The sequence below is a fragment of the Pseudorca crassidens genome, chromosome 4, assembly GCF_039906515.1.
Source record: "Pseudorca crassidens isolate mPseCra1 chromosome 4, mPseCra1.hap1, whole genome shotgun sequence".
NCBI lineage: Eukaryota > Metazoa > Chordata > Mammalia > Artiodactyla > Delphinidae > Pseudorca > Pseudorca crassidens.
In genome coordinates, this window is record NC_090299.1 from 33,802,906 (window position 1) to 33,827,904 (window position 24,999).

The 24,999-nt window shown below is 37.5% G+C and overlaps 1 protein-coding gene across 1 annotated transcript in view; it reads right to left on the reverse strand.

Annotated features, from left to right (window-relative positions):
- The window catches only part of ARHGEF38 (Rho guanine nucleotide exchange factor 38), a 153,962-nt gene that overhangs the window by 97,908 nt on the left and 31,055 nt on the right, over window positions 1-24,999 (reverse strand). Inside the window, exon 2 of the mRNA XM_067735415.1 lies at window positions 16,386-16,567. Coding sequence (XP_067591516.1) covers window positions 16,386-16,567 — 182 coding nt within the window. The remainder of the gene's footprint in view (window positions 1-16,385; window positions 16,568-24,999) is intronic.

A 24,999-nucleotide genomic window follows, 5' to 3' on the forward strand; every position in this document is an offset into this window, starting at 1 on the left:
GATTTCTTAAGATCTCTTGGTTATTTAGTAACGTATAGTTTAGCCTCCATGTGTTTGTGGCTTTTATCCCTGTAATTGATTTTTAATCTCATGGCATTGTGGTCGGAAAAGATGCTTGATATAATTTCAGTTGTCTTAAATTTACCAACGTTTGATTTGTTACCCAAGATTTGATCTATCCTGGAGAATGTTCTGTGCGCATTTGAGAAGAAAGTGTAATCTGTTGTTTTTGGATGGAATGTCCTATAAATATCAATTAAATCTATCTGGTCTATTGTGTCATTTAAAGCTTTTGTTTCCTTATTTATTTTCATTTTGGATCATCTGTCCATTGGTGTAAGTGAGGTGTTAACATTCCCCACTATTATTGTGTTACTGTCTATTTCCTCTTTCACAGCTGTTAGCAGTTGCCTTATGTATTGTGGTGCTTCTATGTTGGGTGCATATATATTTATAATTGTTATTTCTTCTTGTTGGATTGATCCTTTGATCATTATGTAGTGTCCTTCCTTGTCTCTTGTAACATTCTTTATTATAAAGTCTATTTTATCTGATATGAGTATTGCTACTCCAGCTTTCTTTTGATTTCCATTTGCATGGAATATCTTTTTCCATCCCCTCACTTTCAGTCTGTATGTGTCCCTAGGTCTGAAGTGGGTCTCTTTTAGACAGCATATATATGGGTCTTGTTTTTGTATCCATTCAGCAAGCCTGTGTCTTTTGGTTGGAGCATTTAATCCATTTACGTTTAAGGTAATTATCAATATGTATGTTCCTATGACCATTTTCTTAATTGTTTTAGGTTTGTTTTTGTAGGTCCTTTTCTTCTCTTGTATTTCCCACTTAGAGAAGTTCCTTTAGCATTTGTTGTAGAGCTGGTTTAGTGGTGCTGAATTCTTTTAGCTTTTGCTTGTCTGTAAAGTTTTTGATTTCTCCGTCGAATCTGAATGAGATCCTTGCCGGGTAGAGTAATCTTGGTTGTACGTTCTTCCCTTTCATCACTTTAAGTATATCATGCCACTCCCTTCTTGCTTGTAGAGTTTCTGCTGAGAAATCAGCTGTTAACCTTATGGGAGTTCCCTTGTATGTCATTTGCCATTTTTCCCTTGCTGCTTTCAATAATTTTTCTTTGTCTTTAATTTTTGCCAATTTGATTACTATGTGTCTCAGCGTGTTTCTCCTTGGGTTTATCCTGTATGGGACTCGCTGCACTTCCTAGATTTGGGTGGCTATTTCCTTTCCCATGTTAGGGAAGTTTTCGACTGTAATCTCTTCACATATTTTCTCTGGCCCTTTCTCTGTCTCTCCTCCTTCTGGGACCCCTATAATGTGAATGTTGTTGCGTTTAATGTTGTCCCAGAGGTCTCTTAGGCTGTCTTCATTTCTTTTCATTCTTTTTTATTTATTCTGTTCCACAGCAGTGAATTCCTCCCTTCTGTCTTCCAGGTCACTTATTCGTTCTTCTGCCTCAGTTATTCTGCTATTGATTCCTTCTAGTGTAGTTTTCATTTCAGTTATTGTATTGCTCATCTCTGTTCATTTGTTCTTTAATTCTTCTAGGTCTTTGTTAAACATTTTTTGCATCTTCTCGATCTTTGCCTCCATCCTTTTGCCGAGGTCCTGGATCATCTTCACTAGCATTATTCTGAATTCTTTTTCTGGCAGGTTGCCTATCTCCACTTCATTTAGTTGTTTTTCTGGGGTTTTATTTTGTTCCTTCGTCTGGTACATAGTCCTCTTCCTTTTCATCTTGTCTATCTTTCTGTGAATGTGGTTTTTGTTCCACAGCCTGCAGGATTGTAGTTCTTCTTGCTTCTGCTGTCTGCCCTCTTGTGATGAGACTATCTAAGGGGATTGTGTAAGTTTTTCAACATTTATCAATTATTTTTCCACTTAATAACACAGTTGCAAAGTTCTAATTTTCAATAGCACAACCAAAGACTAGGAGCGCCCCCTCAAGCAGTGTCTAACAGGAATTGGTAGATGAATACCCTGCACAAGGGACAACCCTCAGGTGTGTTCTGTATAGCATCCTCCACCTCCCAGTGGGTTATGAGCCCCAGGTGGCCACAAAGGTAATCTGCTCACAAATATACCCTATCTTGTCTTCCTTTCCTTCTCTGTCCCATTTCCCCATTCCTTTAATGCTGTTCCAGGGGTCATCTCCCCAATAAATGACTTGCTCTAAAATCCTTCTATCTGGATCTTTTTCTGAGGGAACCCAATGTAAGACAGAGTGAGGTAGCCAAGGAATATTTTCCTGAGTAAAGGCTTGAAGGAGGTGAAGGAGCAAGCCATGACATAACCTTGGGGAAGAACACTCAAGTCAAAAAAAAAAAAAAAAAGAAAAAAAACCCAGCAAGAGCACAGGCTTAAAACAGTTGGTGCTCCTGGTTTGTTTAAGGTACACTGAGAAGGCCAGAATATGGAAAAGGGTGAGGTCAGAGAGAATGAGGGACCAGCTCATGTAGGACCACACAGGTCACATAAAAATGTTAGGTTTTGATCAGAGTGAGATGAGAAGCAATTTTGGTTGATTTTGAGTAGAAGAGGGATGTTATCTGACTGACATTTTAAAAAGAATCACTCTGGAGGCTTGGTTGTGACAAGGATGGAGAAGAGAGATGGGTCAGGAGGCAGGTATAATAATCTAGGCGGTTATTGATGGGTTTTTGAATCGGAATGGGAGTAAAGGAAGAGGTGAGAAGTGTCCTGATTCTGGATAAATTTTGAAGGCAGAGCTAATAGAATATGCTGACAGATTCGATAGAGGGTTTGAGAGAAAAAGTCAAGAATGACTCCAGAGTTTTTCCCAAGCAACTGTAAGAATGGAGCTGAAACATAAGTGTCCATGAGAGATGAATGGATAAAGAAGATGTGGCATATATATACAATGGAATATTACTCAATCATAAAAAGAAATGAAATTGAGTTATTTGTAGTGAGGTGGATGGACCTAGTGAAGGTAGGTGTAGGAAGTCAAAAAGAGAAAAAAAATACTATATGCTAACACATATATATGGAATCTAAAAAAAAAAAAAGGTCATGGAGAACCTAGGGGCAAGATGGGAATAAAGACACAGACCTAGAGAATGGACTTGAGGACATGGGGAGTGGGAGGGGTAAGCTGGGATGAAGTGAGAGAGTGGCATGGACATATATACACTACCAAATGTGGAATGGATGGCTGGTGGGAAGAAGCTGCATAGCACAGGGAGATCAGCTCAGTGCTTTGTGACCACCTGGAGGGGTGGGATAGGGAGAGTGGTAGGGAGGGAGATGCCAGAGGGAGGAAATATGGGGATATATGTATATATATAACTGATTCACTTTGTTATAAAGCAGAGACTAACACACCATTGTAAAGCAATTATACTCCAATAAAGATGTTAAAAAAAAAATAGAGCTGAGGTGAGAAAGCCTGCAAGGGGAGCAAATTTTAAAGGGAAAAGTAGGAACTCTGTTCTAACATGTTAAATTTGAGATGCCTTGTAGACAATTACATAGAGGTTTGAGTGGGGAGCTGGATACAAACAAAGAAAGCCTTCAGGGAAAATGTCCAGGCTGGAGGTACAAATTTGTCAACCATCAGCATGTAGATGGGATTTAAAGGCATGAAACCAGATCAGACCTTCAACAGAGTGAAGGGAGACAAAGGAAAGAAGAGGACCACAGACTGAGCCCTGAGCTATTTCAGTGTTTACAGGTTAGGATCAACGAGCAAAGGAGATGGAGGAGGAGCCATTCGAATACTAGGGGCCAAACTGGGTTTATGTGCAGTTCCAGGACACAGAAAGAGAAAGCTTTTCTGTCAAATGCTGGTAACAGGTCTGAGAAAGGAGAGCCTCCTTCTGCTAATGTCTAAAGCAATTATTTGCTGCATAAGTAATTAGCATAACTAATCACAAACTCCCTTCTGTCGTGATCATTTCTAGCAACACCTTGAAATGTATCTTTGATTGTTACTCGGCTTTTTATGTGTTTATGAGTCATTTTCTTGACCATATTATAAACTCTTTTAGGGCAGGACCATGATATAAATTTCTATGATTTCCATGCAGAATTTAATAAAGGACCTTGCACTTGACAAACATTTAATCTTTTAATTTGCATATTCAACTAAAATATTACATTCTCCATGAAATATTGCGTACTTAATCTATCTGGAAGTGATCTGTCCCTTCTGTGAACTCCAACCGCATTTATTGTCTGCACTTAATCAATTGTTGCTTTGCATTACAAGTTATCTTTTCATAGCTATGGGTCTTGTCACCTCTAACTAGGGATTTTTAGTCTTTTAAGGGCAAAGGATGAGTCTCACATGTCTTTGTGTACACCAAATGGCATATAACTAATTATTAATTAACTCATGTAATCAACGACTTCTTTGTATCTAAAGAGCCCTAAATAAGTGCTTATTAATAAATATGTGTTTCCCCGGTATATGCTTCCTTTCTTACCTCGTATTTATTCTTTGGAGTCCAGGATTCATGGCCCTGTACTGAAATGCACAGCAATGTTCATCTATGCTTAGTTCATCTATGTGTAAAGTTGCCCCACATCTCTGGCATTTCATTAGAGAGGTTTATAGCACCATTATAATAATCACAGCTACTGAAATTTTGTTGCTTATTTTTACAGATAAAAGCAGATTAAAATAGTGGTTTATGCATCTCAGTTCTGAGAAGTGATATGATGAGCACCATCTTGTTACCCAGGCTAAAGGGATGACTTTCCTAGATACTAAAACAGATTTGTGTATCACATCTCTCTTTTTCAATTTTGAGCTTTCCAACCCCTGCACTGAAATGGAAAATGCATTCATTTATCTCCTAACTTGGCCCAGCATTTTTTGACCTGGACTATAGATTATAAAAATTAAAGAAAAATAGAGTCGTCCTGAAATGGAGATTATAAGGTGCTTACAAATGTAGCAACACGGGGGAGAGTTTCCATCATAAAATTGTAATTCAAGGATTTTTAAAAATCCCTTATTTTTGAGCTAAGGCCTTCTGAACAAGGAAAGATAAGAGATTTTCTTACCTATAAAAAGAAGCTTCACATACTAGAATATTGATGTATCACTTCCATACCCAACTTAATCTGAATCCAATCTGACAGCAAACGGTCTTCCAAGATGACAAAGCAGAAAGGTCCCTCCCAGGGAAAATCAGAACATGAACAGTGATGACTCAATGTCAGTTACATCTTGTATATTAACACAGTGACATTGTGCTTGGCAGCACCATTTACTGATGTGATTTTTATTTTTAAACTTAATGTTCTACAACTATAGACTTTTCCAACCTGATTGACAAACTTTTTAAAAAGTAAGGAAAATTTCATTGAGTTTGCTTTTTTTTTTACTTTTCTAATGTAACATCAATTATTTGACCTTATAATGGAGGAACAATGGCTCAGACTATGTAATAAATGTAGAAATTCCACGAAGAAAGTGAAAATGAAGTCTGATCTTAAAAAACGTGGAGTTCTAACCTGGCCATATAGATCATGGGATTCTTCATTGTGATGTGATCATAGTAACCATGAAATTCAGTATTTTTAGAGGATTGAAGAATATATGTATCAATGTTTCAAGAAGATTTCCAGCATGAGTATAGTATTTTAAAGTCAGCACATTAGCTCAGAAAAGTCAGTACAAAGCAGAATCAGAAATTCAAGTGCATTTCTGAGTCATTACTCCCAGCATCTCAATTATAGTTAGCAGGAATTGCTTTGATTTTTTCCAGACTTTTATTTAATATAGCAACTAAAATAAAGTGCTGTGCTTTCTGACTTTCTGGGCAGCATTTGTTTTCATATTATCAGCCTGGCTTTTATCTCTGCACTCACTCTGTGAAGTCCTGTTACTGAGAAGTTTGACCACAGGAGCTACTGGACTCTGCAGGGGAAAGGACTAGATTGAGAAGGAGGTGGAAGTGGAGAGAGGGACTTAGTTGGTTTTTTCCTCCATTTGTTTTACAATCCAGAAAGATTTCTGGTATTCTAAGCATAGCACGAGAAAGAGCCAAGATACTTGGGAGATTATTTTATATTACAAAGTTTCTTCTAAACAACTTAATGTGTATCCTTATACTAAAAATGTAGTCTCTTCCTCCCTGAAATCACAATAAAAAGATAATTAATTGGAAAGTTTGGCAGAATAAACAAGGTAGAGTCATAGGAAATGTTTTCATTCTTGCATATAAAATTTTACATGTATATTTAAAAGTTAAATATAGTTAAGGAGAGAAAGGAAGACAGAAAGAAAAAATAAGGGCATTATAATTTTAAATTAAACTTTTTATTTTGAAATAATTGTAAATTCACATGCAGTTGTAAAAAATAAAAATTAGAGGGATCCTGTGTTCCCTTTACAAGTTCCTCCAACTGTAATATCTTGCAAGACTATGTGTGCATTGAATTTTGATATGATATTATAGAACATATTATGAATGGAGTATGGTGATTGCTTGCATAAATAAGACATGTCTGTGAGAAATCAACATCTTGATTCCACTTAGTTCACAGCAATTTCATGGAGGAGACACAGTTGATTTTAAGAAGTTATGCTTAGTGAACTAAGGTGGAATATATTTGAGGCCTAGAATACAATCTGAAAATTTTGGAAGTTAACAGAGACAGAAAGAGTAGCTGGGTGAGTCTATGAGACCAGAACTATCCTAATACCAAAACCAGGCAATAACATTACAAGAAAAGAAAACTATGGACCAGTATCTCTAATGAATAGAGATGCAAAAATCATCAAAAAATATTAGCATATTAAATTTAAAAATGTATAAAAAGAATTATACACTATGACCAAGTGGGATTTATCCCAGGTATGCAGTGACAGGTCAACATTCAAAAAACAGTTAATGTAATACATCACATCAGATTAAAAAAAGAAAAAAATCACATGATCATATGATAGATACAGAAAAAGGATTTGACAAAATCCAACGCCTATTCATGATAAAAAATACTCTCAATAAACTAGGAATAGAGAGGTATTTCCTCAACTTGACAAAGAATATCTACAAAAAACCTACAGCTAATTTAAGCATGAGAAACCTGAAGCATATTTGCTAAGGTCAGGTACAGGGCAAGGATGTTCCCTCTCATCACTCATTTTCAACATTGTACTGGAAGTTCTAGCTAATGCAATAAGACAAAGGAAATAAAACGTATACAGATTAGGAAGAAAGACATAAAACTGTCTTTGCTCATAGATGACATTATTTTCTATGTAGAAAATACAAAACAATCAACAAAAAAAAACTCCTGGAACTGCTAAGTGATTATTGCAAGGTTGCAGTTTACAGGGTTAATAGACAAAAGTTAATTGCTTTCCATACCAGCAATGAACAAGTGGAATTTGAAATTACTAACACAACACCATTTACACCATCCCCCAAAATGAAATATTTAGATATAAATCTAGCAAAATATGTACAAGACCTATCTAAGGAAAGCTCAAAACTCTAATGAGCAAAATCAAAGAACTAAATAAATGGAAAGATAGTCCATGTTCATGGATAGCAAGACTCGATATTGTCAAGATGTCAGTTCCTCCCAACTTGATCTATAGATTCAATGCAATCCTAATCAAAATCCCAGCAGTTCTTTTGTGGATATTGATAAACTGATTCTAAAGTTTATATAGTTTATATTAAGAGACAAAAGACCCAGAATAGCCAACACAATATTGAAAGAGAAGAACAAAGTTGGAATACTGATAATACCTGACTTCAAGCCTTATCATTAAGCTACAGTAATCAAGACAGTATGGTATTGGGAAAGGGACAAATAGATTAATAGAAGAGCTCAGAAGTAGATCCACACAAGTATAGTTAACTTACCTTTAACTGTGGAATGAAGGAAGTACAATGGAGCAAAGATAATTTTCTCAACAAATGGTGCTGGGACAACTGGACATCCATGTGTAAAAAAATGAATCTAGATACAGACTTTACACCCTTCACAAAATTAACTCAAAATGGATCACAGAACTAAATGTAAAATGCAAAATTATTAAGAAAAAAGCCTAGAAGATAACATAGGAAAATACCTAGATGACCTTGAGTATGGCAATGACTTTTTAGGTACATCAAAAAAAGCGTGATCCATGAAAGAAATAATTGATAAGTTGTACTTCATTAAAATGAAAAACTTCTGCTCCATGCAAGACAATATCAAGAGAAAGAGAAGACAAGCCACAGAATGGGAAAAATATTCTCAAAGACACATCTGGCAAAAGATTGTTAAATATACAAAGAACTCTTAAAACTCAATAATAGAAAAACAAACGACCCAATTAAAAAATAGGCCAAAGATATTAATGGACACCTCACCAGAGAAGATATACGGATGACAAATAAACATATGAAAAGATGCTCCACATCACATGTCACTGGGGAAATGCAAATTAAAGCAATGAGACACCATTACACACCTATTAGAATGGCCAAAATCCAGAACACTGACAACACCAAATGCTGGTGAGGATGTGATGCAACAGAAACTCTCATTCATTGCTGGCAGGAATGCAAAATATTACAGCCACTTTGGAAGACAATTTGGTGGTTTCTTACAAAGCTAAACATATTACCATATGATCCAGCAATCATGCTTCTTGGTTTTCACTCAAGTGGAATGAAAACTTATGTCCACACAAAACCTGCACATTGTTTTTTGTAGCAGCTTTATTCATAATTGTGAAAGCTTGGGAGCAACCATGATGCCCTTCAGTAGGTGAATGGATAAATAAACTGTGGTCCATCCAGACAATGGAATACTGTTCAGCCATAAAAGGAAATGAGCTATCAAGCCATAAGAAGACAAGAAAGAACCATAAATGCACATTACTAAGTGAAAGAAATCAATCTGAAAAGACTACATACTGTGTGATTCCAACTATATGACATTCTGGGAATAAGAGAGGATTTTTAGGGCAGTAAAAATACCCTCCACGATACCATAATGACGTGTCATTATACATTTGTCAAAACCTATAGACAACACAAAAATGAACCATCATGTGAACTCTGGACTTTGGGTGATAACAATGTGTCAATGTAGGTTCATCAGTTGTAACGAAACTAACACTCTGGTGGGGGATGTTGATAATGGGGGAGGTTATACCTGTGTGAGGCCAAGGAGTATATGGAACATCTCCCCTCAACTTTGCTGTGAATCTAAAAGTGCTCTAAGTCTTAAAAAAAAAAGAGTAGCTGGGTACAGTAATAGAAAAAACAGGAGGGCAAAAATTGCATGGTTGCCTATTAAACAAAAGTGAATGACTATTATTTCTGACAACAGTAAAAGTCTTTTAGTGAAGGTGACAGCTAGAGAAGACAATTTTGACAGGAGTCCTATGACACTTAAAGATTTATGACAATAGATATTTGCTCACCTAGGATTTCCTCTATTTGTTATGCAGGCAAAGTTTTAGTAAATAGCTTTGAGAAACCTAATTTATCTACCTATCTATCTATAAATGAAGGCTGGGTATATTTTAATAATTACTAGATAAAATACTTCTGCCTTGGTTCTTTTATCTTGTATTTCAGTGAATTATCATGACTGTAATTCTGTTCTTTGTTCAGTGAGATTGGCAAAGTTTCATTTCACTTCATTATCTGAATTCCTCTTTTGGAGAAGTGGGTGTCTGAGAGCTGGGCTGGGGAGGGGATTAAGGAGGCGATTCAGACAGCACTAAGGGTAATCTCAGAGAGTGCATCCAAGGAGCAAAACTAAAATTGTGAGACAAGCAGGCTGTCCAAAGGGTCTGCTGCCCAGCCTCTGTGCTTTGTATAACTCCTGGGAGCAGTTTTCAGGTAGAAAGGCAGCCAGGCCCTGGATATTGAGGTAGAACCCAGATTTGAGGGGTCAAGACAGACACCAGGAATGTCCAACCAGGAACCTCAGATGAAAAGGCAGAAAATGGAAGCCTGAGAAATTCCCAGAACATGTGCTGAAGCTAGAGTCCCCTTTATATAAGACAGCAATGGACTCATTCTGGTGAGTAGGGAGCCATTTAAAATACAGCAAACTCCTAAGGAAAATAAAAATCATTCACTAAACTAAAATGTAGTAACTATAGCTTAAAATTCATAGGACATCAATTGGGCCATGGCCATCTTTCTGTTATATACAGATTTTCATGACTTTACAGTATTTGAACAGTATTTTTATTATCATGATGTACTTACACCCTCCTTCTCCCTGTCCCCCTTCAGAGATACTTTGATCTGCTCCGTGTTCTCTCCTCACACATAAGCTTCTCTATCAGGGTTGATATAGTTTAAGCTATAGCAACTTCACTCAAGTAGGGGACAGGAGCAGGAAACTGATTCCCTGGGCCCTGTGGTCCCTTCCCTCCCTTGCCTCTTTGAAAAAAAAAAAAAGGACAAATTAAAGTTTTGTCCTCTCTAATTCCCTGTCTTTCATGTTCTCCTATTCCAGGCCTCCCCTCACCCACTTTGGACACTGAGGGAGAGGGTTTTGGTAGGATGTCAATACGGTGTACTATAGGTCACATGTATCACACAGAACAGTTGCCATCATGACACATAGACTTGCATGATAATACTTGTGGGCACCATTTTCCATCAAGGGGCTCTGCATACAGAGAGAGCTTGATATTGTTCTCCTCAAATTTATGGGCCCTCAATAAAGAAAATGAAGTATTTTCCATTTAAATTACTTTTTGTTATTTATGGCTTAAAATAAAACATGTAAATATATTTCTCAGGGGGAAGAGGTTCCATAAGGGTATTTATGGTATGATTACAATTGCACAAAATATTTGGGTATATCTGTATATACCTAGACAATAAACCAAAATATTTATAGTGCTTACTTCTAAGTGGTAAAGCTATAGGTGATTATTTTCTTCTATATATTTTTTCTAATGAAAATTACTTACAAAATTGCTGCCGTAAAGGGTATCCAATTTTTTTTTTTTTTTTTTGCGGTACGCGGGACTCTCACTGTTGTGGCGTCTCCCGTTGCGGAGCACAGGCTCCGGACGCGCAGGCTCAGTGGCCATGGCTCACGGGCCTAGCCGCTCCGCGGCATGTGGGATCTTCCCGGACCGGGGCACAAACCCGTGTTCCCTGCATCGGCAGGTGGACTCTCAACCACCGTGCCACCAGGGAAGCCCAAGGGTATCCAAATTTTAACAGAAAATTCCAATTGAGCTATTGTCAGTACAAAATTATTTGCCCTTTTTTCAGAAAACGCAAAATGTCAAGTATAATTCACACAATTAGATCAAATATGAGTGAATCCAAAATAAACACATATAACTTTCTTATTACATAGATGAAAATTGACTAAATGTGTATTCAAATATATATACATAAATAGAATACCCTTAGAGGGGTAAAAAGAAGCTGGTAATGGTGTTTGCCTCTAGAAAAGGAAACTAAATAGCTATAAGATGTTATCGTGTCTTGAGATCTTTGGTATTTTTGTATTATGTGAATTTTACAAATAAAACAATAATTAAAAACTAAGAAAAGTAAAAACATGTATTTAAATTTCTCTAACTATTATTTTCAATCACTTTTTGGTCCTTTCCTTACACATAAAATCATTTTCCATGGTTAGGTTAATTTACTCTGGTTTTGATTTAGTTTGACTTACTGCCAAAAATGTAGAGTCTCTTCTATAGCCCTATTTGGATAATAAATAATAGGACCAGTTTCCCACCAAATGTCTCAACACTGAATGTTGTGGATAATTTTTGCCTTCTTTGCAAAACCTCTCACAATGCTGTCACTAAAGAAGATGTAACTGCTGGATTTGACCTTGCTTTCAGTTAGGTGAAGTTTTGTTTATAGAAAAGCCTTGAAATTAAGATCAAGTTTTATAACTACAATTATCACAAAACAGGTGTTGGTCAAGCGCTGGGTCCAGACATTCATTTGTACCCCGATTCATTCATGCAAGTTCACTCAGAGCAGTGCTTTTCTCAGTTTTCAACTTCCTTCTTCCTGTATTCACTTTTATAAACTGACTTGTTTCTTCTGGGACTGAAAAGACATGGATCAGTTGCGTAGAAAGAAGACATGGAGGAAATACAACGCAGAAAAGACAGTCTTCTCAACAAGAGAAAAGACATCCATCAGATGACATCCCAAAGTCCCTTCCAGCCTAGCCTGTACATGTAAAATATTTAATTATGTTGCCTCTGGTTTAGCTAAGCACGGTTTGCAGACCATTTCCATGGTAACATGAAAACTGTATGTGTTAATTTCTAAATTTTGACACTAACTGATGACAGGTGGCTTGTGTGCAAAGCCCATGGTACTGAAATGCTTGGGAGGGAAGGAGGACATGAAAAACCTAATGAACAATGAAAAGGTGGTAAAGTTAACGAATTGGTGGCATAAATTAACTACCTCAGCACGCATATAAATGTTTATAAGAATCATCTGAATTCCTGAGCATTTATTTACTTAACCAAAGCTTCAAAGCATTAAGAAGTGGGGAAAAGGTTGATCAGACATGAGACCTTAGAAACCTCCCACTGATTGCTATTACAACATTAGTGGAGAGGACATACAGATTACTGAATTGAAGTTAAATTCCACGAGGAAGGCAGAGAGCACTGAAAGATAACTAAACAAAGGGAAGTGCCAGATGTGAAAAATCAAGAAGCTATAAGCAATCTCAATAGCATAATAAAGGAAATATGAGTTAGAGTTACGAGAACGGTAATTCAAAGTATTGAGAGCCAAAGTTAAACATGCCCAATAAGTAAACGACATGTCACCATAATGGAAACATTTTATTTTACACGGTCTGAAACACCAATTCTTAGAATTGCTCCTAAGAGTTACATAGGAAGCAAAAATTAAGAAAGACAACAAAAGTGAAAACACAAAAAAATTAGAGAGCATACACAAGAGTATAGCTCAGCAATGGCATGTATATTGGTGACACCAGTTTAACGCACCAGTGTAGTAGATGGTGTAAAATTGAGAACCTTTTCATTCTGAATAAACGTCTTATTCCATTTGATACAAAAATGGATTATGAATTCAAAGGGAGGTATTTTCTTATATATGTAGTCTTTTTTATATTGATCATTAACTCATCACAGGGACAGAATTTTGGTAAATTGTGCTTATTTTGAAACATGTCTTAATCACCTTTGCTTTTATACATATTAAATACTTCATATTCAACTTAAAAAGAGAAAGAAATAAAGATAGAGAATATAGACGACTCTTTTAGGATCAAGAGAGAGTTTGTGTTTTTGTTTTTTAAGATAGACAATGATGAGAAAGATCCAATAGGGAGAGTAAAATCAATTATGCAGGACAGAAAAAGGACACTGTCAGGACTAAAATTCTGGAGTAAGCTTGAGGGGGTAGAATCCTGCATTAGTAGAGAAGTTTTCTGGCCAGGTTATATGGGTAGAGATGCAGGTAGTTTGGTAGACTTGGTGATGGAAGTGTGTGAACCTTCTTACTGTGTCTATTTTCTCAATGAAATGATGGAAAAGTGTGAGAGTTCAAAGAAAAGAGGGAGTGTTTGAGATGCGAGGAGCAAGAAAAAGATGTGAAAGAATACTTTCAGAGACATTACTGGGGGGCCCACTTGAAGGAAATGGTCATTAATTTTAAGAGATTGGTTTAGCTGCATGGATAAAGGTAGAAAGTAGGCAGAAAATGGAACTTCATGGAGGGCAGGTGTTTTCAGGCAAGTAAATGGAAAGAGAGCGAAAAGGGAATTGAGTTCATCTGCAAGGAGTGATTTTTAAAATGAAGGACCCATGGGAACTAAACCAGGTGTGGGCTTGATGAACATGTGAAAAGGCAGTGATGAGCTCAGTAAGGTGGAAGTCCTGGCGGCATCAGGAAATTGTCGGCTATAGCAGCGGGAATGAGCTGAGAGAGAGGACATGGGGGTTAGAGAACGGTAAGCCTGGAATTCTGATTCTGAGGGTGTGAAGTTATTGATCATGATGGTTGTAGGATGTGGCCCTGGAACAAGTGGCTGAGATGGGGTTGAGGAAAGATCGCTGGATATAAACCAGACAAATAACTGAGTGAGAGGCTGGGAGGCTGCGTGGATCGTTTCCCTGAATGTTGAAATTACCAAAAATGGATGGCAAAATTAGGTAGGGAGAGAGAGAAGTTATGGAGACATGGAGCTAGGTTTAAATTTTTTCAAAGATAGGAGTGACTGGTTAGGACTGTACCGTAAGGGAGGGTAGATAGTGGTAGAGTCTAAAGCCACGTGCATTTAAAATCAATATTTGAATAATTATAGATCTCTATTCTGGATATCTGCCAGAATAGCGGTTGCATCAGTGCAGCTAGTTTATATTAAATGAAAAACACACCAAAAATATTTTTATATATTTAGCAATGAAACTTGAGAGCAAATTGTTATCATGACCATGAATGTTATTCCTACTTTTACAGAATTACTAAGAAATTTCCAGATTCAGAAAGTTGCCTTCTATCTTGAGAACTGCAAGAGGATTAAATCAGAATACTAATGAAGTGTTTGGAACAGGACCCAACAAATAGTAAGTACCTAATAAAAAGTCATGAGGGAAGAAAACTAAAGATGACTCCCTAGGAGGAAATATGCCAAGCCTGCTTTGCCACTTTTCTTTATACGTTGTCCTAAACCAAACAAAGAAAAAAAAACCTTTTATATCAAAGGTCACCTTGATCTACACTGGTTTTCCCTGATTTGTAGACCAGACACTTTTTCTATTATTTCTGAGAAGAGTCTTGTGCTAAGAAATATAAACTTTGCTTCTGGATGTTGTAAGTACTGGGGGAAAGATTGAATAATTGATGCTGGAACTATTGACTCACCATATTTTTATAATCATGGGGTACATGTCACGATGCCAAACCCAGAATCCACAAAGTTGGATATATCCGACCACTTAAACATGGCAAAAACAAACGAATAAACCATAAAGAAGATTTTGACTTTTTAACCTTAATCAAGGTTAGAAGGCAAAGGACAAACTGAGAAAATTAGCTTCAACATGCGGGGTTGAAAAAGAATATCCCTAATGTAAAAAGAGGTTTTATAAAACAATAAGAAAAAGACAAGCCATAACTTTTTTAAAGGGCAGACATGGATATGAATAGGGATTAAATGAATAGAAATGGCTGATGAATATATAAGAAGATATTTGTCAGAAGAAATCGAAGACACCTGGTCTTCATTGTTTGTAAAACCAATAATGCTCAGCTTTAAAGAGGCTGCAGAGAAGCACCCTCTCAAGCAATATTAATGGGAATGAAAATTAGAACAGTATCAAGTTTTTGGTTGTCAGTTGGCAATCTTTACCAAAATCCTAAATATGCATATCCTTTGACCTAGCAATTCCACTTCTAAGAATTTATTCTATGCAGATAAGGTGACGGTACCCAAAATATGTGTGTCTCTGCATCAGTAACAGTAGAAAACCATTGCAAAGTGTTAGAGGCCATGAAAAGATACACCCAACAGACTGCTGAATGAAACAAGTATGTTACAAAGTAGCATGTGTGGTTCTGATTACATTTATGTAAAAATATATATGTGTGTGCTGATATGTAAGTATCCAAACTGATGTCTGAAAGGATGTTCCCAACCATGTGAATAGCGATTATCTTTGAGTAGTGGAATTTCTGATCATTTTTACTTTATGTTTTTGTTTATGGTTTTTGTATATTGTTTGAATTGTATATGAGGACCACTTACCGCTCTAGTGACCATATATATATACACACACAAACATCCTTGTATCTTTACTCTAATTGCCTGAAAGAAATGCCCTGAAAAGGCCTTGATTAAAAAGGAGGAGAATGATTAACTTACAAACACCTCAAGTTTTGTCTGAGGACAGTCCTATCAAAGAGAAATTTTTTATCTTACATTCAGGTTAATTTCTGTGTTGAATTTTACTTAGTTAATAGTCATAAGTTTAATTGAGCTCTCAATGTAGGGGGGAAAAAAACCCCACATTTTTCTCTTCTGAAACCTTGACTTCTTTGGATCAAATTAAGTGCGTTGTTCCTAAACTGCTAAAAACTCATTGCTCACATTTTGTTAGCAGTTCCACAGGAATCCAAGAAAGAACACACTGAAATTTCAAAATGGCAAAAACCGAGTTTCCTTTCCCCCATAGTTTAGAATACAGTTTCCTTGACTCTGGGTGTCCCTGTGTTGACAGAAGTCTGAGTCTGAGGATGCCTCTGCTAGCTCACACCCAGGGCCTCAGGGGAGGAGGCCCATCACTCCACCGTCGCTGTGGCAGAGGGTACCCTGATGCACTTGAGTGCCGATTTCATGGTGCTGGTGATCCTGTTTAGGATATGGGTGGCGGCAGGGGGGACCCTCAAAGTTGCATTTACCTGTTTGTTTCTCAAGGGCTGAACCACTTCTCGAATGCACAGGTCTAGATCATTGAGATAGTCTTTTTCTGTCTGTATCAGCTCCTTGATGATTTTCGAACGCTTTGCCATCATTCTCTGATGTTCCTTCTCCTGAGTTAGGGTCTCAGCCGTGGAACACCCAGCCTGTGAGGTCATCTTTTCTGTTAAATGAAAACATGTACGTGTGAGGCATTCTATTGAGATTTCTGGTTCCTTCATTACAAACAACGCCACTGCAGGATTATTGTTAGCAAGGGAAAAGGCTTAGAGTGTCTTCACGTGTGTTCTTGGGAAGTGATGTGTGGAAGTTTCCCTTAAGGTTGGAATCCTATGAAACTATGAGAAGGAAGAGGTGTGAGAATGAATACTTCTAACAGGTCAGTTAAAAAATATTTGACATAGGGCTTTCCTGGTGGCGCAGTGGTTGAGAGTCCACCTGCCGATGCAGGGGACGCGGTTTTGTGCCCCAGTCCGGGAAGATCCCACATGCCGCGGAGCGGCTGGGCCCGTGAGCCATGGCCGCTGAGCCTGCGCGTCCGGAGCCTGTGCTCCACAACGGGAGAGGCCACAACAGTGAGAGGCCCGCGTACCACAAAAAAAAAAAAAAAATTGACATGTCTAGTCTTTAAAATATCCCATTGCTACTATATTAGGTTATAAACCTGGTCTTCAGCTAGAGATAAAATGCATAAAATCATAGTTCAGAATTTCTTTTGGACACATTTAAGTCAAGGGAAGATTTTTAATTAGTAAGTGGAACACCTTCCAATTTTGTCTCTATTATTAAAAATAATTGCCCCTCATTCTCAGTGGGTGGTACACAGATCTCCATGAAAACAACTGTACATGATTGAGATTTGTCTTTCAGTTCACAGTTAGAATCTCTGATGAGTGAGGCAGTGGTAGGTTAAACAAATTTCAACTAGGATTTTTCACAGCTCATCTTCAATGGGATGCATATCTTGTTATTTCAGAATACTTGAGCTGCCAAACGGAAATTTCTAATTAAAAAAATCACAGTGCTGAGGAGATGTTGAGATAAATGGGAAGCCTCACATGTAGCCAAGGTTTTATATAAAGTAAAATGTAAGAAAGCTAAATATCTTCAAGGATGAGCTTCCCCATGGTGATGTAAAATTTTGGAAGCCACAACTAGGTCACAGATGAAATCAGAGCAGTGACAGATAGTGGGGCAGTGTGTATGTGTGTGTGTAAATGGATTTGCTTCAAGCCTGATGTCATCACAAACTTAATTTTCATTGTAGCCTCTAGTTGCAGAAGTAATTTTATCTCCTTTGAAACTAATATGATTCTAGTAACTGATGTGTAAGACATCTCTAATGCTGACACTACTTCCTAAGGATGTAGAGCTTTACAAAAGGGCTTAGAAAGACTCTGTATGGGGGAAAAAGTGCACAGATCACACTTATGGAAGTGGAAATAAAGAGAGGATGTTCTCTTGGCTGACCCCAGAGCTAAGACAACTGGAGAAATACTATCATAGCAGAGTTAATGGTTCATGTAAAGAGACTGCCCCTAGAATGTGAAGAGACACTAAGAATAGTGAGCATTCCTCTGTCCCTGGCCCAGTCATTTCAGGAGTCCCGACAGAGGCTTCATAATCAAACCTCGGGAAGCATACTGTGGTGGTAATTCCAGCATTAGTTTGGAAGGTGCACTAGATTGGCCTTTGGAAAATCCTGACTTGCAGGTAAATATGCTTCTGGGTCATTTGCCTGGAAACTATTCTTCCTTCATCAGGAAAGAAGAAGGATTTGACCAATAGCACTTAACAGCACATGGTTTTACAAGGCTTAGGTCATTCAGTGTCAGAGAAATAATCTACATAAGTTATTGAAGAAGAGAATCATGTAAGGAGCCTTCATATCCTGATCTGTGTTATGAGAATTTGGGGGTTCTTCCTAACTTATGATACTTTTATTGGAAGGTATAAGAAGCCTGTCTCTCAGCACCCCAAATTCGACAGGAAGAGTTACAATCAGGCGTCACTATTATGAACTCTTCTGGATATAAAAGAGAAAGGCAGGTCACTGGCGAGGAGAGATGCAGTGAACAGGTTGTATTCACAAGTGGACCTTGTGACCTTTGGGAGCCTACCTTTGGCTGCTCCTTCTAAAAGGTTGGGGGCTGGAAGTCAGAGGGCAGAGAGGGGAATGACGGGGCTTCTCTTATCCTGGGATATATAAAACAGCTCACAGACAGAAACTTCAAACCAGTATGGATAGTATTCAATTATTATTTAATATTACCTCAAAAATAAAAGGGGCACTGCTGAAAAAATGTTCTAACCGATGTCTGCTTTTCCAAGTTCTAAACATTTTGTGCCTTACAAATAAGGGGGGCCTAGCAAGGAGAAGGGAGTCTTTCCTGATCTTTGGCCAAGAAATATTCCAAAAATACATTCTCAGGTTCTTTTTAGTTCTCAATTCCAGGACTCAATTACTACATCAATTTAACTTATTTTACAGATTTCTCCAGTTGCTGCACTTTAAATGTACAATATCAGATTTTATTAATTAAAAATTAGATTTTCCAATCCTGCTCAATATCTTGTTAGAAATCAAGTTAGGGGGTCACAGGGGTGGAAATAAAATGTCAGTCAAGATATTCAACTTCAGAAACTTCTCCTTTCAGGGATAAAAACCTGCTTAGAGAATTCAGAGTGGAGCAATCTTGAGAGCTACCTTTGTTTGTTCTTTTGACTCAAATTTATTGTGGGAACAAAGACTTCCGGTCATTTTCCAATTGTTTCCGGAAAACAATCATTTTCCCATCCGGTCTCTAAACACGGGTTCTGTTCGCATTTCTTAAACCAACAAACTCTCTGCAATGCATTGTGGGCACAAGCTTTGTTTTTATAAGATCCTTCTCAACCTTTAAAACGTTTACATTTCAGTTATACTACGTTTTTACACGTAAAACTACTTGTAACACACGAATATGACCAATATAGATCACCCAAATCAGCAGTCAGCCATAATAATCTTTTATTTCTAGATAAAGCAACAGAGGAGCTAAGTATTTAGGAAAAAAGGAAAAATAAATCTTTAGGAATGACTATTTTCCAGTAGTTAGCATAAACTAAAAGACTGTGTCAAAACTAAAGGGAAATGGAGGCTAAAAGGACATTTAGATAGTTTTAACTGAAATATGCTACTGTGAATGAAAACGGTACCATGTAAGTGACCTCCCCTTGCCCAACCTCTTTCTTTTACCCTCGAGCTTTATTTTTCCAGCAGTGATGATAAATTTTCACTATTCTAGCTACAGATTTCATGAGTAACATATGTGGAAATTCCTGGCCAAGAAAGTTTATGTAAAAGGAGTTTGCTGCAGTTTGGGGAAAGGATAACCAGACTTAAGATCACCTCTGCCACTGTTCACAGAGAGAACTTGGTGGATTAAAAAAAAAAAAAGTACCTATTCTCACAGAGCCTCAGTTTCCTCATCTGTAAACTAGGAATGAAAACCATCACAGAGTTATCATAAAGACTGAATTAAATGAGCGACGGTATGTGGAAGCTCCTTAAGGTCTTTAAAACCACATAAATGTTAGTTATTTCCACAGACATGGGAATGACAGGGTTCTTTCTCTCAGCTCTTGAACTTTTCCGCCCCTTAGGGCAAACAGTTATCTCATTATTTTATAGTTATCAACTTGTCAAGAAAAATGCATGACTCCAAAGTGGGTGGACAGCTATGTTCAGATAGAAGAGGAAGAGAAGGAAAAATAGGGGCATCGCCCATGGAGGAAATTCAGAATAGAGCTGGTGATTGGAATCCTGGGTAGATCTCCTGGGCTGGGAGTATGTGTGGGGAGAACCCTGGTCTTCTAGAGAGATGAAAAAGCACCTGAAGGTAAGGGCATGGCTGGGGAGGACTGATGACAATCTTCACTGAGAGCCCACGTTTTGCTTAGAGTTGATGTGCACTCTTTCTGCTTTGCTGTTGTTGCTAGTGCTGCTGCTGTTTTGGGGTGGGTTTTAAGGAGAGGTAATTGATTTAATTCTATCAAGTTATAAAATTATATATATATTTCAAGGTTAAGTGCCTAGACTTTGCACCACACTTCCTGGATTCAAACTCCACCTCTAACATTAGGTATGTGACCTTGAACAAAGTATTTAACTCTTTGTGCATCCATTTCCTCATCTGTAAATTAAGGGTAATATTAGTAAAACCTTATAAAGTGATTGTGAAGATAAAATTAGTTAATGTTTGTTAAACACAACAGTGCTTGGAAGAATAGTAGATATTGTGTAAATGTTTGCTATTATTATTAGATGCAATTCCTGTTTATTAGCTGTAATATAATTTTCACTGTAGTTTTAGCTGCATTCCAGTTTAGTGTATAACCTTCCCAAAATATTTTCATGCACATATATATATACATATAGCAGTTAATTGTTTTTCTTTTTAACAACATATACCATATACACGTTCCTCTACAACTTGCTTTTTCAACTTTAGCATTATATGGTGGTAATTTTGTTTGGTAAGCATGTATATATATACAGATATCTTTATTCTTTACAATAGCAATATAGTTGTCAGACACTGCTATTTGTCCAATATCTATTCTCCCATTTGTCTTTTATAAATTGAACCCTGAATAGATAAAAATGCTTACTTCTTAGATTCTTTTTAAAACTATGTCTCATTTATGGCAAAAGAGAGATGTAAGCAAAAATCTGAGAGGGGTTTCAGGAGTCTGTAAAAAGGCAAACTTGGTTGGGATGCCCCTCCTTCCATCCTTCACCCCTTATGTTTCTTGCCTCTTTTTTATTGCCCGGAATGTGGATGTGAATCCTGAAGGTGCAGCAGCCATGCTGGAACCATGAAGTAATAACCACAAAGATTGAGACCTATACACAATGGATGGCAGTGTATGGAAAGATGTAAAGAGCCTCCTTACTCCTAGACTTCTTGAATGAGACACATAAATTTCCATGTGTTAAGCCACATTTTTCTGTTGTTTTTAAGAAAGTTTATTAGTATATGACAGAGATTTTGGTATCTAGAAATTTAAGTGCTGCAAATAATGCAACCTGTAATGTGAAAGTGGCCTAGTGGGAGAGGAAGGATACCAGGAAGACATTTGTAGTCTGGAGAGTTGGTGATCATTACCATCCAGTGGCAAAATATTTGGTAAATCTATATTACCGCATACTAAGGCATATAATTAGAGGAAATGGTAGAAAAAATCAAAATGTTGGCATGCTCTGATTCTTCCTTGCCACGTTCAGCAAAAGCATACAAATGAGATATGAACTCAGACCATGGCTAGGCAATCTATAAGGAGAGATAAAAGAAAACACCTAAAAAAGATATTCTGCTGGTGGCCTGTAATTTAAACAGGCTGAAAGCCCCAAAATTGGATTGAAAATGCCAACCTCAAAGGGAAGCCCAAGAGATAGCTTTAGCAGGAGATAAGACTGGTGCCTCAGGGCTTCCTCTTCCTTGAAGAGTTTTCTGTCATTCCAGAGAGGGAAAGCACACCAGCCTGGATAAATTTGAGTGGTGTCTGAAAGACTACCAGTGGCCATCAGGCTAAGGGCTTTCTATTAACATCAAATCCCACCTTGCATGAGCCTCAGCTGTGAGTCTGATTCGTGGATATCTGCTAATGTCCTGTTGCATGTCTTCATGGAGAAACTTCTGGGCTTCAGAAAATACCTCTGGATATCAGTGGCCTTCATACCTAGACGTTAGTGGTCCTGACTTCCCTTTCCACTATTGATACACTTTCTCCTGGTTTCTATAATCTGGATTCTTGCTCACTGTAGTAGGCAGAAAATGGACCCCCAAGGATGTCTACACCTTAATCCTTGCAACCTGTGAATATGTGGCCTCACACGGCAAAGGAGACTTTGCTGATGTGATTAAGGTCACAGACTTTGGGATGGGGAGATTATCCTGATGGACCCAATCTAATCACATTAGCCCTTAAAAGCAGAAGAGAACACAAGGAGAGGTGAAGACTGAGAGGGACCTGACCCACCAGTGTTGGTTTTGAAGATGGAGGAAGAGGGACTAAGGGCTAAGGAATGCGGGTGGCCCTTAGAAGCTGAGAACATCCTTTGGTTGATAGCCAGCAAGGAAATAGGTACCAACAACCTAAAGAGTGAGGAAAGGCTTCCCCCCTCAAACCTCCAGAAAGGAGCACAGCTCTACTGACCCCTTACTTTCAGCTGTGAGACTCTAAGCAGAAACTCGGCCGCTCTGGACTTCTGACCGACAGAAACTGAGATAATACATATGTGTTAGTTTAAACCACTAAATTTGTGGTGATTTGTTACAGAGGCAATAGGAAACCAATATCCCCACATAATCTAATCCCTAAAAGATCATGGTCATTGTTCAGACTGGTCGTCTTAAGAACTTGAACTACATGTAAGTTTCCTCCCACCTTTCAGTGTTCCTTAAGGAATCTTCCCAAGCTACTAGTCCAAGATTGCCTGTGCCACAATAGTTTGAGTTTCAGTAGTGAAATAAACATGAGATTGTCAGTTAGACTTTTTCTTTCAATATAGTTTTTTTCATCTTTGTCTAACATCTTGGTTTCCAGTACAGGCCAGAAGAATCACACTTGGAGGATAGGTACAAGATTGTACAAAAGTTTTCAGTTAGAGAGACATCAATAATAAACCAGATAGTCCTTGTGTTCTAATGCATTATTGTCTTGAATTCAGTTTAATAGTTTCCCTAAGCAGCCACACAATAGCTCAAGTGGTAGTTCCAGCTGTGGCAGTGGCTCTGAAGGTCATGGAAGTGACAACAGCAAAGAGAAGAAATAAATGACTATAGAAGAAAGGCACAGGTATATTTCACCTGTGAAAGGCACAGGTATATTTCACCAGTCAAGCTGGGATTCATTTTTCAATATTTGTGTATATTTCACAAATCATGAAAAATGAATCCCAGCTTGACTGGTAGAGATTCAGAGACATTTAAAAACACCAGATAAAACATTTAAAAATATTTTAAATGAATGAATAAGGCTTCAAAAATGTGTAAAAAATTCTCTGAGGGCTGGAGTAAACTTTAAGTGCAGTCCAAGGAATTAAGTGAAGTTAAAACCACCAAATACCCTGGAGACATCTACAGACACTGGTGTCCTAAGAGGATGAGAACTTCGTGTGTCCACAACGAGGAGACAGAACACGGTGGAGATGAGATCTGGGCTAGGTTTCTGAGCAGTGGGGAACCTGATTAGAGAAATAGCATAAAGCCAGGAACAGAAAGGAAACACACTCAGGAAAAGGTGAACTAGTTCAGTACAAATAATGCTCCAAAGGGAGAGACATCAGTAAAAATTGTCTCAGCCATACCTCTGGGTGATGATAAAAAAAAAAAAGGGAGGCAGGAGCGAAGGTTCCCTAATAGTTCAGGGACAATAATTGGCTCTCATATGGGTTTGGGGCCTGGATTCATTGAACATTTCACAAATGATTATTAAGGGCCTACTATGAGCCTGAAAGTGTTCTAGGAGCTGAGGATACAGCAGTTTAAAAAATATTGAAAAAAAAATCCCTTTTCTCATGGAGATTAAATTTTAGTGGGGAAAGAAGAATATAAATAAGTTATTTAGTATACTAAAAGGTAATAATTGGTATGGTAAAAAAAACACAGCAATGAGGGCCTCTAGGAAATGCCCAAAAGGTATGCAATTTTAAATTAGATGGTGGGGAAATTTTCTAATTAAGCAAACACTTGAAAGGAGACAGAGAGTCATGCAGGTGTCTGGGGTACATAGTTTTCCTCAGAGGAACCAGCCAGTGGAAAGCTTTAAGGTGAGAGTGTGCATGCCCTGTTCAAGGATCAGGAAGGAGGCTGGTGTGACTGAGGTGGGTAGATAGCTGGGAGGGAGTAGGAGAGATTAGAGGAGAGGGCAGCTTTGCAAGTATTTTAAACATTTAAACATCTTTGTAGTGATGCAGAAAAGGTAAAGGCATTGGAGTAATTTAGATGTTTTTCAATTAAGAATGCATGTTAACATTTCAAGAACAATCATCACAATAATAGAAATAGTATGTAAATTTTCAAAACCAGTAGAGGCAAAAATGTAATGAGGAAAAAAGTAATTCAAAAGAAGAAAAGAGAAAGACAAATATAAGGTACATCCATATATATGAGCAATTATAATAAATAGCCAGATTATCAAGTTGGATTTAAAATAAAGAAAACCAGCTACAGCTATGCGCTGTTTACAAGACAGAAAACATAAGCACATAGAAAGTTTGAACGTAAAGAGTAAAAAATAATACTGAGCAAATACTAATGAAGAGAAAGACGGTAAAGCTATCTTTATACCAGACAAAATAAACTTGAAGACAAAATAAACTTGGAGGCACTCCATAATGATTAAATGTTCATCAGAATGATATGAAAATTTTAATTTTGTGTGTACTGAATAATATGGTTTCAAAACATATGATATAAAAAGAGAGTTGTAAGCAGAATTTGACAAACTTTCCATAATAATGGTATTATAAATATAGTTCAATGACAGGCCAGTTAGGATGGAAAAATGTGTGCTCAAGAATTGGAGATTTCACATTCTTTTTAAGGA